The 17,312-nt window shown below is 49.7% G+C and overlaps 1 protein-coding gene across 1 annotated transcript; it reads right to left on the minus strand.

The window, feature by feature from the left end:
* Positions 1 to 9,306: 9,306 nt before the first annotated feature.
* On the minus strand, positions 9,307 to 17,011 carry CALM1 (calmodulin 1). Its single transcript, XM_036428718.2, has 6 exons — positions 16,748 to 17,011; positions 13,901 to 13,931; positions 12,885 to 13,028; positions 10,133 to 10,239; positions 9,585 to 9,720; positions 9,307 to 9,406 (listed from the first exon to the last, which is right to left on the minus strand). The coding sequence occupies exons 1-6, from the start codon at positions 16,748 to 16,750 to the stop codon at positions 9,378 to 9,380; spliced, it is 450 nt and encodes a 149-aa protein (XP_036284611.1). The 5' UTR covers positions 16,751 to 17,011; the 3' UTR covers positions 9,307 to 9,377.
* Positions 17,012 to 17,312: the final 301 nt, after the last annotated feature.

A 17,312-nucleotide genomic window follows, 5' to 3' on the forward strand; every position in this document is an offset into this window, starting at 1 on the left:
TAGCCAGTGGCCATGGAAAACGGCGGGGGGTGGGGGGGTAATATGTGGGGATGGGTTTGGGATGGGAATGGGGGGGTGAGGACAATTATGTGATACCATAATCAATAAAATTAAAAAAAAAAGAAAGGTGCCATGAAATATAAAACACACTCTACTCATCAGAGACCACAAAATCCAAGAGAAAGAGAGGCCACAGCGGAGGCAATGCCGGACTGGAGAAAGAGCGTCAGGAATGGAGCTTCCAACTCTGGACTCCACACGGACCCTTCCCTGGCCTTGTGTCACTCCCTGGATTGCCACAACCTTCCCAGGGCCCCTGCGTTTGCCGCCCCAAATACAGTCTCCCCCACGCGCAGGTGTGATTCCGGAAGCTCGGCACAAGATGTTACATAAATGCCTCTCACATTCCCGGGGGCCCATCCTGCCAGCCTGAGCCTCCCATATGCTCATTCTGTCACGCAGGGTGTTATGTCTTCATCGGAGCCAAGGAGGAATGTGGACCAGGACAGAGCCCCGTGGCAATCCACTGGCGACCTCCTGCCATATGGAGGCTGATCCCTAACACATTTTTTGCGTATCCTAGCTACATACCAGCCCCCGTGGGTTCAGGATTCAGGCATGAGTAAGACAGTCTTTGTTCTCACCCATTCCGTGTGTGTGTGTGCGTGGATGGGGGAAGGGTGTCAGTCAATGAGGGGCCTCGTGAGCAAGTTGGATTAGCCAGGGCATAACGTGGCCGGGAACGCCGCTACAGAGGCGGGCAGAGCAGCTCATGGAGGGCCTTGGAGAGCATGTTAATGAGGCTGGGCTTTCCCCTGGACTCGTGGTCGGCAAACTGCGGCTCGCGAGCCACATGCGGCTCTTTGGCCCCTTGAGTGTGGCTCTTCCGCAAAATACCACGGCCTGGGCGAGTCTAAGTTTTAAAAATGTGGCTCTCAAAAGAAATTTCAATCATTGTACTGTTGATAATTTGGCTCTGTGGACTAATGAGTTTGCCGACCACTGCCCTGGACCATAGGAAAGGAACCCTCCATCCAGGGTTTTAAGCAGGAGCGTCACAGTCAGGTCTGCAGTTTACGTAGATCAGTGTAGCAAGTGGTGGATGGGTTTGAAAGGCCAGAGGCAGATAGTCCAGTTAGGAGGCAGTGGCAGCGAGCCAAGAGAGAGAGGTGGACGGTGACAGGGTCAGGGGGAAGTTAACTCAGGTGAACTGTCTGGACCACCTGCAATCACAGTTATCTTCTCAGGGATTAAGCCAGATGGCGCAGGGAAGAAATACGCCACTGAAATGCTCCATTGGCGAAATGAGGAAAAGGACTGAGTGGCCATTTTCCTGGTTTTCCTGGGTTCAGATTCCGGCTCTCAGCTTCCTGCCTGTGGTACCTTGGGCAAGTGAGGGAGCCTCTCTGTGCCACAGGTTGCCTTCTGGAAAATGGAGCGGATAACAACGATTTCATGGGACCGCGGCAGGCGTGGCTCAGTGTGAAGGTTTCTGTTTGATTCCCTGTTAGGGCACATGCTCGGGTTGTGGGCTTGATCCCCAGTGTGGGGTGTACAGGAGGCAGCCAATCAATGATTCTCTCTCATCATTGATGTTTCTCTCTCTTGCACTCTCTCCCTTACTCTCTGAAATCAATAAAAATATATTTTTAAAAAGATTATATGACTATGTGGCAAGGTTTTAGACCAATGCTTGACACAGACTAAATGCTACTTTAGAGTTGGTCAATCTAAAATAATTGGCATTTCATGAGGGGGAAGGAAGGGATTATGAATAAGTCCCACGGTACTAGTTTGGGTGATGAGTGGATGGCAATGCCACTGAAGTGGAAACCTTTCCTTCCCCCTGCCCAGCATCCGGTTCTGAGAAGTCTCCCTTCCCTGTGGTTCCCGTGGGAGCTGCCCTGACTTTAGAGGAGCCCAGCTCGCAGTCGTTGATTGGCTTAGAGGTGAACACCTGATCCAAGCTTAGCCAATCACAGGCTGTGGCAGACAGACTAATGGCCCCCAAAGATGTCCACGCCCTCACTCCTGGAACCTGTGAATATGTTCCCTTAGATACTGGCTTTGTAAAGGTGATTACGTTAAAAAGAGGCTTGGTAAAGGTGATTATGTTAAAGATCTGGAGGTTTAAAAGAATTCCCTGGATTACCCAGATGGGCCCAGTAAGACCAAGGTGGGTCCTTCTGAGGGGGAGGCAGGAGGATCACAGTCGGAGGAGAGTCGGTGGGTGGAGGCCACAAGGAAGCAGGTGTCAACCTATTAAGAATGTTTTCACACTTAGAACTGCTCCACATGGAATGTGCCAAATGGCCTCTGTTAACTAAAGGATTAACTAAATCATGCCATATTGACATACAGCTCCTAAAAATAACCTCCAGGAATTTAAGTGTATGGGGATGTTCAACCGAAGTTCTTAAAAGAAGAGAGAAAAAATGATGGAAACACGATTCTATTTATATACTAGTATGTCCAGAATAAGCAAACCCATAGATACAAGATAGATTAGGGGGTTGCTGGGCCGGAGGAAGGAGAAGTTGGGGAGTGAGTGCTAACCCACACAGGCTTTCTTTGTGGGTGATGAGAACTTCTGGCATTAGATGGTGTCAGGGGTTATACAACCTTATGACTATATCAAAACCATGAATTTTATACTTTTAAAGGGTGAATTTTATAGCACCTGCATTGTATCAAGAAAATAAGTATAAGGAATAAACACTGCAATACTGATGTATACATACAATATGTAATTGTTTATAAGGAATAGTAGGCTTAATTTTCCCACACATACAGAACGCCATTTTGTCAACTCTATCTCTGTATCCATACGGTGAGAAAAAATTCTGGAAAGAAACACAAAGAGTTAGCTGTGTTTTGTAGGATAACAGGGTTATTTGGAGTCAAAAATTTTATAATAAACAGCATCCCTGTTAGAATCAGAAAAAGAAAAAAAAAAATACTTCTGTAAAAATGGGACTGAGCTGCCTGTTGTGGTAACGAGCTTCTTGTCATGGAAAATATTCCCCGAAGTTTGAGAATCAGCAGATGTGAATATTTGCACTGGGAGTTTGACCTACAGTGTATGGCCCAGTTTTTTTCTAACTGAAATATTATCATTTCATAATTATCCTTTTCTTTTTTTTCTTTCTTTTTTTTAATAATCCATTATCTCAAATCTTGACTCTGGTACCAGACTGTGTGTAGGGGATTAGCGGGGGGAATTCAACTTTTATTTTTTTTAAATTGATCACAATTTGAAAGGTCTATTAAGACTCAAAAAGGATAAGAAAATTAGTTTAAAAGCAAACTGTACATGCTTATAAGCAGCCGGAATAAAAAGATTATGGTGCATTGAACTATTTAAGAAATGATCTGGCTGAAACTGGTTTGGCTCAGTAGATAGAGCGTCAGCCTTTGGACTGAAAGGTCCCAGGTTCGATTCCAGTCAAGGGCATGTACCTTGGTTGGGGGCACATCCCCATTAAGGGGTGTGCAGGAGGCAGTTGATCGATGTTTATCTCTCATCGATGTTTCTAACTATCTCTCTCCTTTCCTTTCTGTAAAAAAAATCAATAAAATATATATCTTTTAAAAATGATCTGACTGGAGAAGACTTGGGTTTTTCCCTTTTCATTTTTGTAAAAGTGAAAATAAAAATTTTCAGTGTGACACTTGAAATGCTCTGTGTAAATAACACACTCTCTCCAAAGGTTGCTGACACACAGGCAGAACATAAATAAGTCTTAGGAGAGACCCTGCCACCTTTTTTTCTTTTTTTTTTTTAATCCCAAGTTCAGGGAGTGTCAGCCATGAGATGGGAGAGGAGAGCCAGCCGGCTCCCGTCCTCAGCAGCCTGGGGTGGGTGAGGAGCATGAGCTAGCTCCTCCCATGGCTGGCAGAGGGCTGGGGGCATCGGGAGAGGAGATGCACCAGCTATAAAAAAACGTTTGTTTCCTTCTAAGGCGTCCTGAGTCACTGGGCGCCCCAGCCCCCGGTGCCCGAAGACGTTCAGCTCCGATCGGAAATGAGAGCATGGAAACATGTCAGGAGAGAGATCCGGGGCCAACACCGCTGAAAGGGCAGGTGTTGTTGTCACTTGAACTGAATCCCGTGCAGGCCGAGTGGCAGCTTCCTATTTCCGTCCTGTGCCGAGGGAGGATGTCACTGGGTGGGCGGCTTCTCTGACCCGCGTTCCCATATCCCATCAGCCTTCCCAGCCAGCTTACCCTGCGCGCCACCCCCACCGTGGAGCTGCCGAGGCTTTTTAAAAACAATCCCGTTTGTCATCTCCAAGCATACGGCACTCCCACGCTATTTTGCCTCCCACCCCTTAGGCTGCGGTTCCCATTTAAACACCAACGGATGCCAACCTGGGCTGGTCAGAATCCTAGAAAGCCACAGGTAGGAAGGAGGTAATCATCTTTTTACCGTGGGGGTGGGAGGTGGGGTGGTCAGGTCCACAGAAGGGAAGAGACCATGGCTACAGAGGGACAGAACCAAAAGTAGGCAAGGCCTGGCCCCATGATGATGTCCAAATCCTGGTAGTTGCAGCTGCTGCATTGTAGGGGGGTGTATTTCAATGCTCTCTGGAGAGGTCTCAAGCTTTGTGGCCACAGCAGGACTTACTTAACTGTGACCATTCCGCTTTTTTTAAAAAAAAATATTATTTTTGATTTTTTTTTTTTTTTTTTTTTTTTTTTTTACAGAGACGAAAGGGGAGGGAAACATGGATGAGAAATATCCATCAGCTGCCTCCTGCACACCTCCTACTGGGGATGTGGCCACAACCAAGTTAATGCCCTTGACCGGAATCGAACCTGGGACCTTTCAGTCCACAGGCTGATGCTCTATCCCCTGAGCCAAACCAGTTTCGGCCCGTTCTGCCTCTTTTCAGCCCTCTCCCTGCTTCTGGGCAGAGCGGGAAAGGACACGGGCCAGGCAAATGGTAAGAAATCCTTCTGGAAATAGGTGGCAGCCAGAAGGCGGCCTTTTCTGCTTGAGAAGCTTGTCTGGGAACCAGGGTCTGGGGTGGTACTGATGAGGGGGCAGGTTTCAACCCCAAGACTCTGAATGGAGCTGTAGCCACTCCCATGTTCCCCAGCTGCCCTGCTCCTGGCAGCGCGCGCTTAGGCCATTTAAAATGCCCATCTTGCCGGGACCGGTTTGGCTCAGTGGATAGAGCGTCGGCCTGCGGACTGAAAGGTCCCGGGTTCGATTCCGGGCAAGGGCATGTACCTTGGTTGCGGGAACGTCCTCCAGTGGGGGCTGTGCAAGAGGCAGCTGATCGATGATTCTCTCTCATCGATGTTTCTAACTCTCTATCCCTCTCTCTTCCTCTCTGTGAAAAATCAATAAAAAAATATATTTAAAAAAAAAATAAAATGCCCATCTTCTTCTTCTTCTTTTTTTTTTAAATGCCCATCTTCTTCTTAACGTGCGTTCCTTCCCACAATTCTTAAAGAGACTTGGATTAACGCGGAGGTTCAAGGGAAATCCATCTTTTTTATGGTGCGCATTTTCTGCATAAAGCAAGCGTGGATGCATTACTAGGCCAAGCAATTGTGTTTAAAATGTCGGCTAACACCCAAACTACTTCAAACTGGAGTCAGGCTGCAGTAGCCGGCTGTTATTTCTGGCCCCTCACCCAGTGGTTGGGGGGAGGATCACATCCGTGGGCAGGTACCTCTCGTTCGTTCACGGAGCAAAGGGATCGAAAGCCACACAAGCTAAAAACCTACACAGTTCGCAGTTCGAGATGAAAGGCTGCAGAAATGTTTATTGAATACAGTGCCAGGTTTATAAATAAAACTTATTTACAGTTTCCATAGAGTTGGTCCCCCATCAGAGAGGTGGTAAAATCTCCAAACAGTTTATCTCACGGTTTACAGAAACTTTCAAGTACATTTTCGTCCTTTTTGCAAATCGCCACGGTGAAGGGCGGCTTCCGGTAACGAAAAGATCTACCACCATCTTGGCTACAGACGCGTTTCATGAACATTGCAGTAGAGCTGGAGAGAACACACACTCCACCCGCGCCACTACCGTCCCACTCCGAGGGATACAGAGAGCCACGTGTCTCCAGGACAATTTCAAGGGATTAAAAAAAAAAAAAAGAGGAAAGAGTCATTGTTAGCTGAAGGGAGAGAGTAAGACACATTTGTGGAGTCTAGTCACTGCCAGAAGGGTTACGTTTAGGATACACAATAAAAGGATTATTGAAGATATACAATAATGAGTTCCAATGTTTAAAAGAACCGAAGGAACAAAGAGCGGGTTGACCCAATGTACATTCTTGGTTTTAGGAAGGAAGTTAGTTCCCAGTATGCTGAGGGGCTGATCATATGCTGCTACTGGACAGCCGCTCATTACAATAAGGTTACAGGTACAATCAGACATGCACTTATAAAGAGAATATAAAAATATGTACAGGACCTAATTCCCAATGTGTTTAAGTTGCTGAAAGATACCAATTAAAGTGTGCAAAAACTCATTTTGTCGAAAAAATCAGGAAAAGAAAAAAAAAAAAAAAAAAAGCCTTCCTTGGCAACAGTTGCGTGAAAAGCCCATCCGAAATACCAAGCTACATTTGCCTCGCTCAACACCTACCCACCCCAAACAGATGGAGCACGAAACCAGGAAAGTGTTTGCCAAGTACTCAGCGGATTTTTTACGGCAAGTCTCAGGCTCAAGCGGGATGCCAGTTAAAACTAGTCGCTTTATATATATATATATATATATGTATGTATAAATATATATGTGTGTGTGTGTACATTTACAGAGCGGTTGGAAGTAGGGGCAGGAGTTGACAGGAAGGTGCTAACCCACTCCTAGGAAGTACTGCCACGCCATCCAGCTCTTTCCTCTCTCAAACTCACGCCGACGGCAAACACCTCACCCCCGGGGCTGGCCGTCCCATCACTCGCCAGAGGAAAAAGGCTCCGGTGGACCCCGCTGCACCTCCACCTTCCCCGGGAAAGCTTCTGTGCCCACGGGACCCTGGCCCTTTCAGAATCTAGCTCCAAAGGAAGTCTCTTGGGAAAGACTGGGGGACCCCTGAAATGGAGTCTGCCCAGCTTCTAGAAAGACAGAAGGCAACATTTCCAAGAAAGTCAAGTCAACCCTCTTTGGAACCATCAGCAGGTCCTCCGCCACAGGCCTGAGGCTGGGCCAACCGTCAGGCTGTTGGAACTCCCTGCAAGAAACAGGCAGGTCTGTACCGAAGGCAGACCAGGAGCCCTGGGTCCTCCGAGCTCATCAGAAGCCCCAAGGTATTCTTAGATGTTCCTTACAGATTCAAAAACAATGCAAGCCAAACCTAGCCCGTCATGTCAGCCTCTCTTCCACCAACCACGGGGTTTCAGGACCAGTCTCAGAGGCAGCTGGGCGGGCGAGCTCTCCACAGCTCGGACCCACCCCTCTGGCAGGAAATCGAACAAGCTGCAAAAGGCCAGAGAGGCGGGGAGTAGGAGAGGGAGAAGCCAAGGGTCTCTATAAATCAGCCCCGAACGCACCCGGGCGGCTGCCAAGAGCTCCTCGCTGCCTCGCGCGCAGCCTGCCACTGTTCCCTGGCGAATGGAAACCTCCCACACACACTCTCGAACCCAAACCTCCTTGCTAAGAAGATACCGCCGGCTAACACCCTGAAAAAAAAAAAAAAATGCACATCCAGCCTTCATTTCAAAGAGTTCTGCAAAATGCAACATGCCTCCAAAGGGGCTTCTTAACAGCAGACCAGTCCCACGGCAAAGACCAGTACCAGCATCTTCTTCGTTTTGGTGAAAGATTTATAATTAGACACAACATTCCCCTCTGGGTGGTGGTTTGCTTTCAAGCTGAGGGCTACCATTAGGTCTACTTGGGAGGGGTGGAGGGGGAAGAGGAAGCAAAGTCAACTTTCTTCAAAAAGGTAAAAGGCGGCTACAGTAGAGATAATCACAACTTAAAAATGATCGCGTGACTGGTAGTGTCTTCCAGGCGTGGAGACTGGCTTAGAGAGGTGACTACCGCTTCTACCACACACAGCGAGGACCGAGTTAGACACACTAAATCATGTCTCTTGCACAGATGGCCTCTAGTTACATGAAACAGGTAATCAGCAGCACAACCGAGACAAACCCCTAAATACATGCTTGAGAGAAAAGTGTTTTTTTTTTTCTTTCCTTCGTTAAGAGCGCTACTGTCTGAATAATCATTGTTACCATGAGTCACTGCCCCCCTCCCTCCCCCCACCCCGGGTGAACACACAACAGACCTACATGTCCACAAACGTGACGCAGCAGTCGGAATCCGCTTGGTTTTAGGTGAGGCCTCAGCTGGGAGGTTGGTGCTGGGATGCCGGGAGGGAGGGAGGGAGCGGGGGAGGGACGCCCAATGCCGGGCTGGGGGACAGTTACAGGGGCCCTGTCCCCGTTTGGATCTCAGCTTTACAAAGCATGTAACACCGCTTTAAGTTAATGGTCTTTTTATTGGAAAAAAAAAATAAAATAAAAAGACTAGCATTTACACAACTTGGAATGGACGTTAAATTGTGATTTCTTGAACAGCAATGTTGATGGTTGTGCTGAAGTCCACAGCCACAGCCTACCTCTGCTGGCTCCAAGTCACGGTTCAGGAGGTTTTTAAAAACAGAGAGTCCAAAGATGCTCCCTTGGTAAGAGTTTCTTTTTTTAAAAATTTTGTGTGAGTGGTGACAGCCTGACACCCCATTTTTTCGCTCTAGCACGAGGCAGGCAACGCTAAACCAACGTGCGTGGGCACGCCACCGGATGCCTCACCATCACCGCGGGTCAGGGCACATGGAAGTTCAAGAGGGACCATCATCCTGCTACGTGGGGCTGCGTCTAGACAGTTTATCCTTCACCCATCTTTCTACATGACATCCTGAGGTAAACCAATTTGAAATGCGTTTGCTTTTCAGCAAACCAACTGTGACAATTTCTACTAAACAAACTGAACTAGAACCCATTTGAATAGGCTTTGAATTTTGTGTGTTTTTTTCGGTTTTCGTTTTTTAATACAAAGGCCTGACTGTGCTCAATTGTCAAGCTGCATGCATGAAAAACTGGCCAGCCCAAACAGTGTTATTAATCATTAGCAAATGGAACTGCAAGGAGTCCGCTAAGTGCTTCCTTATCGTTAAGGTAGTACGAGGATGTATACTGTAAAACGGATGTGTAGCTTGATCTTTAAGGGGACAGGACCACCAACCAATACATGCAGATTTTGTGTGTGTGTGTGGACAGAAGGTACTTTTTGACATTCAGTTTTGCTATATAGAAACAGAATGAGTAAATGATTTTTTTTTTCTTTTTGCAAGAGGTAAGTAAAAGATTCAATTTGATTCTTCTAGAGGAGGGGAACAAGTTGAAAGTAGGTCTTCATTTTGCAGTCATCATCTGTACGAATTCTGAAAAGACAAACGGTCATAACTCGGTTATCTTCAAAAGCAGCTGTTTGAACCCTCCATCTCTGCTCTGCGTGAAAAATAAAACAAACCAGGGCATGTCTCGCCAAACAGTTAATGTGTTCATAGATTCTGAAGGGGAGTCTCTCAGGAACTAAGCTGACGAAACGCAGTGTTTTACCTTCATAGTTGACTTGTCCGTCTCCATCGATATCTGCTTCTCTGATCATTTCATCTACTTCTTCGTCTGTTAGTTTTTCTCCTAAGTTTGTCATGACGTGACGTAGCTCTGCCGCACTGATGTACCCATTGCCATCCTGTGAACATTCAGCGATCGTTAGCAACAGGGGCTGAGAGCGGGTCAGTGTGGGCCAGCAGGTCTCTGGCTTAATCACACACCCTCTCAAGTTACTACTGCTCCTCTACCCACTATGCATATGCAGTCCACGAGGGCAGAATACACGGGGGTGGGGGTTGGGGGGGGAGGGGTGTTCAAAAACTAATAGAAATTGAAAGTAACAATCAAGAAACTTGGTTCACATTTTCTCATCCACTTATGTTTTCCCTTACTGGTTACAGCAATAAATCAGATCATTTGAAAGTGAGATTCAGAGGGTCGGGCAGTTAGGGAAGTGCTCTTAACTAGAACAGATTGTTGAAGCTTTTAGCAAGAAGAGAAAAAAAAAAAAGCAGTACGAAGCACCATTTGCAATGCAGACGCAGGGTTACCTTGTCAAAGACTCGGAATGCCTCGCGGATTTCTTCTTCGCTGTCTGTGTCTTTCATTTTTCTGGCCATCATGGTCAAAAACTCTGGGAAGTCAATGGTGCCATTGCCTCGAGGGAAAACAGAAAGCTCGTGTAAAGTAAGTGCTCTGGCCATGCTCCCCTGCATTAATAATTTTAGAACCGCTTTATGGAACTGGTTAAGCGCTTGCTAGGACAAACTGCTAAATTATTTTATTTGATCGAGCCATGTATAGGTCTAAACTGTTACAATACTATGAGGGCGATTTTACATGATTCAAATTAATAACCAATGCCCTGGACAGCATGGAAGAATGCAAAGGAAACTGCATATACAGAATCTTGATCATGGAAGGGGGCTGTTCGGTTCAGGAGAAAAAAAGCACACAGCCCTGACGGCCGACTCTCTCCACTCCCCCGGGAAGCATTCCAGATCGTCGCTCCCGCCCTCCCCTCCCGCCCCGCTCCGCTCCAAGTGAGGGCAGTCAGTGGGATCCTGCTCTGCCTTGGCCAGTGGTGCTGGTCAAGGCCTAGATCTGGGCCCCCAAGGATGAGAAGGACCATGAGGGGGACACCATGGACCATAAAGCGTTAAGAGTCTTCTCCGGGGGCATTTCTGAGGCCCGTTATGGGAAGCCACCTAATCGCTTTCTCCCCACTCGGTATCTTTACTTCCCATGAAGGGCGCAAAACTCAGAAGTGTTTTTTCCACAGCTCAGACCATTAACGTTAGAAAACTGTGTCCAAAGAATCTGTTCTTTGGCCAATATTCCAAATAACGCCCCCTGAAACGAAGAGTTAGATGAACACGCCAGAGACAAAACACTCGATTAACAATGTAACTTGAGCCCTAACCGGTTTGGCTCAGTGGCTAGAGCATCAGCCTGCAGACTCAAGGGTCCCAGGTTCGATTCCAGTCAAGGGCATGTACCTTGGTTGCAGGCACATATCCAGTAGGGAGTGTGCAGGAGGCAGCTGGTTGATGTTTCTCTCTCATCAATGTTTCTAACTCTCTATTCCTCTCCCTTCCTCTCTGTAAAAAAAAAAAAAAAAAATCAATAAAATACATTTTTTTTTAATGTAACTTGAATTAAGTGGAAATAAAGTTAAACTAGAAAAAAAAAAAAAGCTTTAGGTCAAGTTACTCATTTTCACAGTACCTTTAAATCAACTGTAATTCAACAGATCCTTCCAAAAATGGGAAGCATTATTGATATTCATGTAAGTCAATATTAAGTATTTAGCGTGCTTACAGCCAAGGAGAGATGTGTGTCTTTAGGCTTCATCATATTTATTCACTGTGAATACCAGATTCCGTCTCCAGGACCTCACACCACACACACCCAGTGCCCCCCATCTCCTACCCCCACCCCTTGTTCCATACAAATCTCGGGGAGCCTAATACACTCTGCCAGTCCCCGAGCTCAGTTTCCCGGGGTTTACAGGAGAAACTTGATCACCTTAGCAACCTGGAGAGAACTATGTACAACCTCTTTTTCCAAAACAATATTAAGGCTGAAAACAGTCTTTAGGAGTAGTTTGAATGGGCTAAAACCATTTGTTTAAGAGTTTAACTAAAACCCCTGCTTCTAAATGTATGTGACAGGTCTGACTCAGCTTTATCACCTCTCAAAACCCTAGTTTTAAATGACTACTATCAAGTCAATCATCTAGCAAGTAGTCCAGACCAAATTCTTCTTAGACCACCTTTTAAAGATGTACTGTGCTCTACAATATTACTAGTACGTATATATATGTGTGTATGTGTGTGTGTGTATATACACACACACACATATACATACATTAAAAAACCACATATATGTGTGTATATATACACATATATACATATATACATATATACATATATACATATATATATATATATATATATATATATATATATATATATGGTTTTTTTGAGGGGGTGTCTCAAAAACTGTTTACTGATAGAAGCAAGCAATAAAAGATCTATTGCCCACTGTTCTAGAATTCAGAAGACGATGAGCCATTGGTGACCAACTTCTGCAGGGGTTCTTGCTTGTTCCTTCCTGCCCCATGCCTTATACATCCTCTCCTTCTGTTAGATTCTGCAGCTCTATTCCTACAGTCCATCATGACCCCACACCTCCAACTCTCACAAGGACTTAAAAAAATTCTCTTCAGAGACTGAACATAAACTGTGCACCTATGGATAAGGACAATGGGGGAGGGGAGGGGGGTGGAGGTTGGGGTGGGAACCTGGTGGAGGGGGGAAGAAATGAGGAACCTTTGTAATAATATGAACAATAAAGATTGATTTAAAAAAAAAATTCTCTTCAATAAACACATCTACAGCTCACACGGGATCCAATTCTGTTAGCGTCTAACAATGGTCCTCACCCACCTCACTTAAGGGGTTTTTCTCCTCCTCTTGGAGACAATCAGCTTTTAAAAAAGGTCTATGGCTATTTGTCTGAACTCAGTGCAGATTCACAGGCCAGTTGATGAAAGACTGAGCTGTGGGGTCATGGCAGGTAGAAAAGAACAATACAGTGACCTGATCCAGGAAACATTCTAGCCAGCGAGCAGGGCAAAAGGCAGGCCCATACCCTCCTGTTGACATTGTCAGTGGCCAGCAGGGAACCACAGAAAAGATCGTTGCGCGTTTGTTTTGCTGTGGGACCCGAGAGACGATCTTGTAACGTGTCTGAACTTGAATGAACACTGGCGCTCATTCACAGTCCCAAAGCCCTTACCATCAGCATCCACTTCATTGATCATATCCTGCAATTCGGCTTCTGTTGGGTTCTGACCCAGCGACCTCATGACGGTGCCAAGTTCCTTTGTGGTGATGGTCCCATCGCCATCTTTGTCAAATAGGGAGAAAGCTTCCTTGAATTCTGAAAACAGAAGTTTACCTTTTAGAACGAATGTCTTCACCCAAGCCAGCCACAACGCGCGCGTCCCTGGGGCTTGCCAAAGCAAGCGGTCCAAGGTGTGCAAGCTATCCGAAACTGCCTCGCCTTTTCCACTGAAATAAAGACTACAACAATCCCGATAGACTGGCCTTAAAGCAAGCACTGCTCCTGTTAAGCAGCTCTGTAAAACCGCAATATTCTCACGTTTTTAAAGGAGGCTAAGCTTCAACACACTGAAATGAGATGGGTCTGTGTTCCCGTAAGGCCCCTTCCTGTTAACATTTCTACGCCTTGGTTTTGGTTTCCTAGCAACATGCCGGCTATTAAAATGCGCATTGCAGGTAGCCAATGTGTTCTCTCTACAAGGCACTCAGAATATCCCAAAGGCATTTCTGGTTTCCTAAGGAGGAACCATCAAAAAAAAAAAATTAAAATCTAAACTAAAACAACTCCCTTCACAATTATTATAATGGTCCCAACACTCCTTTTCACCCATTCCCATAGATTTTAGAATAGCGAGCACAGGTTTTCAAAGGTGGATTACTAAAAGACCTGTGACATAGAAATTCTAAACTACACGTCTGAGTAGTAAACTCAGCACAATCTCATTATACACAAAATCTCGCATCGTGAAACATCGTCGGGTACCCCACAGTGTAACAAATGGGTGTTCTTAGTTCTGCGTCCTTTCACTGTATCTCCAAAATGCTAGCAAGGAGTAGCATCTCCCCTAAATATCCCTGCTTGTTTTCATTTATATAGATTCTCAGGAAACAGTTCATATTATAGGGGAGAGGGGACTGACTGATGTCTAGCTCTGGCCTACTGGGGACTTCCGGAACCCACGGACTTACCAGCAATCTGTTCTTCAGTCAGTTGATCAGCCTACGTGGAGAAAGAAAAGGTTGTGATTCAATCTACAACACTGAGATCAACACTGCTGCTCCAGTTATCCTTTTAATCGTGACCTTTTGTCAGTATTTAAAATATGTCCACTGTTCGAAGGCTTTAGCCTGTCATTTATTTTTAAACAAAAATAAAGAAAACTCTTGATGCTATTAAAAAAAAAAAGGGGGGGGGGTGGCCAGGAAGTGACAGCTCCCTTCAGGTTTTCCTTTCTTGGGCTGTGCATGGTGAGGTCTAACTAGGAAGGGTCAAGTTCATTACTTGAAAAATGGCACCTCTAGTGGCAGAGGGCCCCACAGCACCGGCTGCAGCAGCAGCAGCAGCAGCAGCAGGAGCTGGGCAGGAAGAGCGCCACCTACCGCACCAGGGCGCCGCAACCCCGCTCCCGCCCCAGCAGGGACCTGGCCTGACGCTGCTGCTGTCACCACAGCCGGGACCTCGGATCGGTCCAGGGGCAGGCTTTTAGCGCACCTTGCGCATTGCTGCGGGCACTCCAAATCTCCAAACTGGCGTTACATAACGGCCCTGGGCTGGATTAACGGGCTTTTATATCCATTTTTATGAGATACAATTAAGAGGGGGGGAATAAATATACTGCAATGGGTTATCCCGCTAACTTCATCTCCGTGTAGTAAAGGCTTTCAATCATTTATATTAGGCAGTTTATGCGTTGAAAGTCCACCATTTACAATGGCTAATGCCCTCTGTCAAATTATCCTGACTCAGAAGCCAGGAAAGTGGGGGGGGGGATGGAACCTCCGATAAGTGAGCTGTTACAAAACTGCCAATACCAAGTGCACCGAAAACGACACCATTATGAGACTGTACACAGCCCCTCTTCTCTGGAGAGGAGGGTCTCTGCCGGAGGGTGTTTACCCGCCTTAAAGGTGGCAACACAGCTGCTCACAAGGAACCTTTTACTGGAGGTGGGCAAGGGCACGGCAATACGGAACCTGCATCTCCAGCCAGGGGAACTGGAGAGCTCGAGGAGGAGGGCTAAGATGTCTTTTCATTTTAATGAAGGGCACCTATCGAAGCCAGCCAGAAAATAGGTCCCGCTAGAAAGCTGACGGCGATGAGTTTCTTCTCACTCTTAAAGGAAAACCTCCACAAATAGGAAGGGCGTTCCGATATATGGAAAACTTTTTTTTTTTTTTTTCCGTATTAGAATTGAGTCTTCCTCCTCTCTACCCTAGTGGCTGCCCGATGGGTCTTCTTTCTATCGAACGAGGGAGCCGCGATGGTTTATGTAACGCCGGAGCGGCGTCTGTCTTGTACAACAGGAAGCGCGGCCACGCCTCGAGAGACAAGCTGTCACCCTCGCCTCGCCGGGGCGCGCAGTCCCACCGCGCGAGGGGATTGTCCTGTTGGAGGGGTGATGGGGAGCATCAGCCTTCATCGACCAAAAAATAAAAAACAAAAACCATCGCCCGAAGGCACTGGCCTGAGGAACAAGGAAACTGCCGCCGGGGTGATGTCAGCCCCGCGCGGGGAGGAAGGGGCTGTGCGCACACACCCAGCGGGGCGCACGGGCGCCGGCGGCCGCCGAGGAGCCGCAGAGAAAGCGGAAACGCAGAGGGCATCTCCCCGCCGACCGGGCAGTGGCGCCGGGCGGGGAACCGCAACGCCCAGGGGCCTGGCGGGGGTGCGCGCCCCAAGGGCGGACCAGAGGTGCGAGGGATGTCCCCCCGCGAGGGCGCCCCTCGCCGGCCGCGGCGACCTCCCACTCCCACCCCGGGCGGACGGCGCGGCGGGGAGCGCCCAGCCCGCCCCGCGCCTCCCACCCGCGTCAGCTCCCCCCGGAGCAGAAACTTTGCGTCTCTCATGGAAACCGAGCCCCGCGCCAGCTCCCTCCTCCCCCACCCCCTCCCGCCCCAATTAGCGCCAACCCAGCGCCTCCCGCGGGAGGGAAGGGGCCTCCGGGTGCACCGCGGCTCCGCACGCCTTCACCGCCGCCCGGGGGTGCGGGTGCGGGTGGAGGTGGGGGGGGGGGGTGCTGGGGTGCCAAACGGAGGCGAGTGCCGGCCGCCCCGCAGGGCCCCGCCCGGGCGCAGGGCGGCCTGCCCGCCGCTTCCGCCCTCCGCCCCCCGCCCCCCCTCGCCTTCCTGCCCCCACCCCACACCCTCCCCCGGTTCCTTCCTTCCCAGCCCACGCCCGCGCCGCGCCCCCCGGGAGGCAGGAGGGAACGGCGGCGGCGGAGAGAGGGTGCCCAGCAGCGGGGAAGGCTGGTGGGAGGGCGGGCGGGGGCCACACGGCCGACGGCGCCCCCCACGCCCAGGACCCGAGCGATGTGCGCCACCCGCTCGCCCCGGCCCATTCATTCTCCCGGGCCCGCCGGACCCGCCGCCTCCGAGCCCCGGGGAAGGCGGCAGGGTGGAGGGGAGACCAGTGCCCGGCCCCGCTCGGCTCCCCCACCTCCCACCCCCCCGGGGCCCGGCCGAGGCGCGGCGCTGCGGGCAGCCCGGGTGCGGCGCGCTGGGTGCAGCGGTGCGGGGATGGGGGTGGGGGTGGGGGATGCGGAAGCCCCGCGCCGCTGTGGTCAGAGCCCCCGGAGGACCAACGTGTAAACCAGGATCCCCGGCCAAAGAAACCGACATGCAAATCCGAAATGTATCCGTTTTAGCCGCAACGGCTGCGTAATGCCCGGGAAAGAAAAGGGGAACCCCCCCCTAAAAAAAAAAAGACAAACTAACAGCAAAAAGAAAAAAGAAAAAGAATAAACCCGGACGGAAATAATCTGTTTAGAAATCATGGGCAGGCAGCTGCGGCGCGGGCATTTGCCATCCCCGACCTACCATGGTGCACACGGAGGGAGGACGCGCAGGAGGACCGAGGGAGCCTGCACCAGCGCGGGGCTGAGACGGCGGGAGCCTCCGCTGCTGCTGCCGCTGCTGCCGAGGCGCGGGGTGCGCTGCGCGCTGTGCTGAGCCGCTGCCGCCGCCGCCCGACTGCGAGTACCGGCGCCGCGCGCGAGACTCCCAGCGCGAAAGCCGAAGCGCGCCCCTGCGCCCGCGGGATATATAGGGCGCGCGGTATCCCTCCGCCGCGGCCGCGCCCCGCCTCGCTCAGCGCCTGGCCCCGCCCCCGGCGCGCCCGCCGCCCCCGCCCTCTGCGCCTCTGCGCGCCCGCCGCCGCCGGCCAGGCTCGGGGAGAGGTGCGGGGCTCCCGGGCGGGCCCGCTCCTATAGGAGGACCGGGAGCCTGCATAGTGCGGCCCTAAGGCGGCCCTGGGCCCCTCACCCCTGCCCCACCCCACTTGTGAAACCCCCCTCCCTATACCCCTCTCCACACACCCCTCCCTGCGCCAACATCTCCCACCCCTGCGCTGGGCACCCCGTCCTGGGGCAGGGGCGGCCGCGGG

Source organism: Pipistrellus kuhlii, unplaced genomic scaffold, assembly GCF_014108245.1.
Source record: "Pipistrellus kuhlii isolate mPipKuh1 unplaced genomic scaffold, mPipKuh1.p scaffold_m20_p_1, whole genome shotgun sequence".
Classification (NCBI taxonomy): Eukaryota; Metazoa; Chordata; class Mammalia; order Chiroptera; family Vespertilionidae; genus Pipistrellus; species Pipistrellus kuhlii.

Bases quoted from the DNA above. Each gene is read 5' to 3' on its own strand.
- CALM1 (XM_036428718.2), bottom strand. The intron at 13,029-13,900 runs GTAAGTCCGTGG...TTCTGTTTTCAG, and splicing joins GACTGAAGAACAGATTGCTG to AATTCAAGGAAGCTTTCTCC. The intron at 10,240-12,884 runs GTAAGGGCTTTG...TTTTCCCTCGAG, and splicing joins CAATGAAGTGGATGCTGATG to GCAATGGCACCATTGACTTC.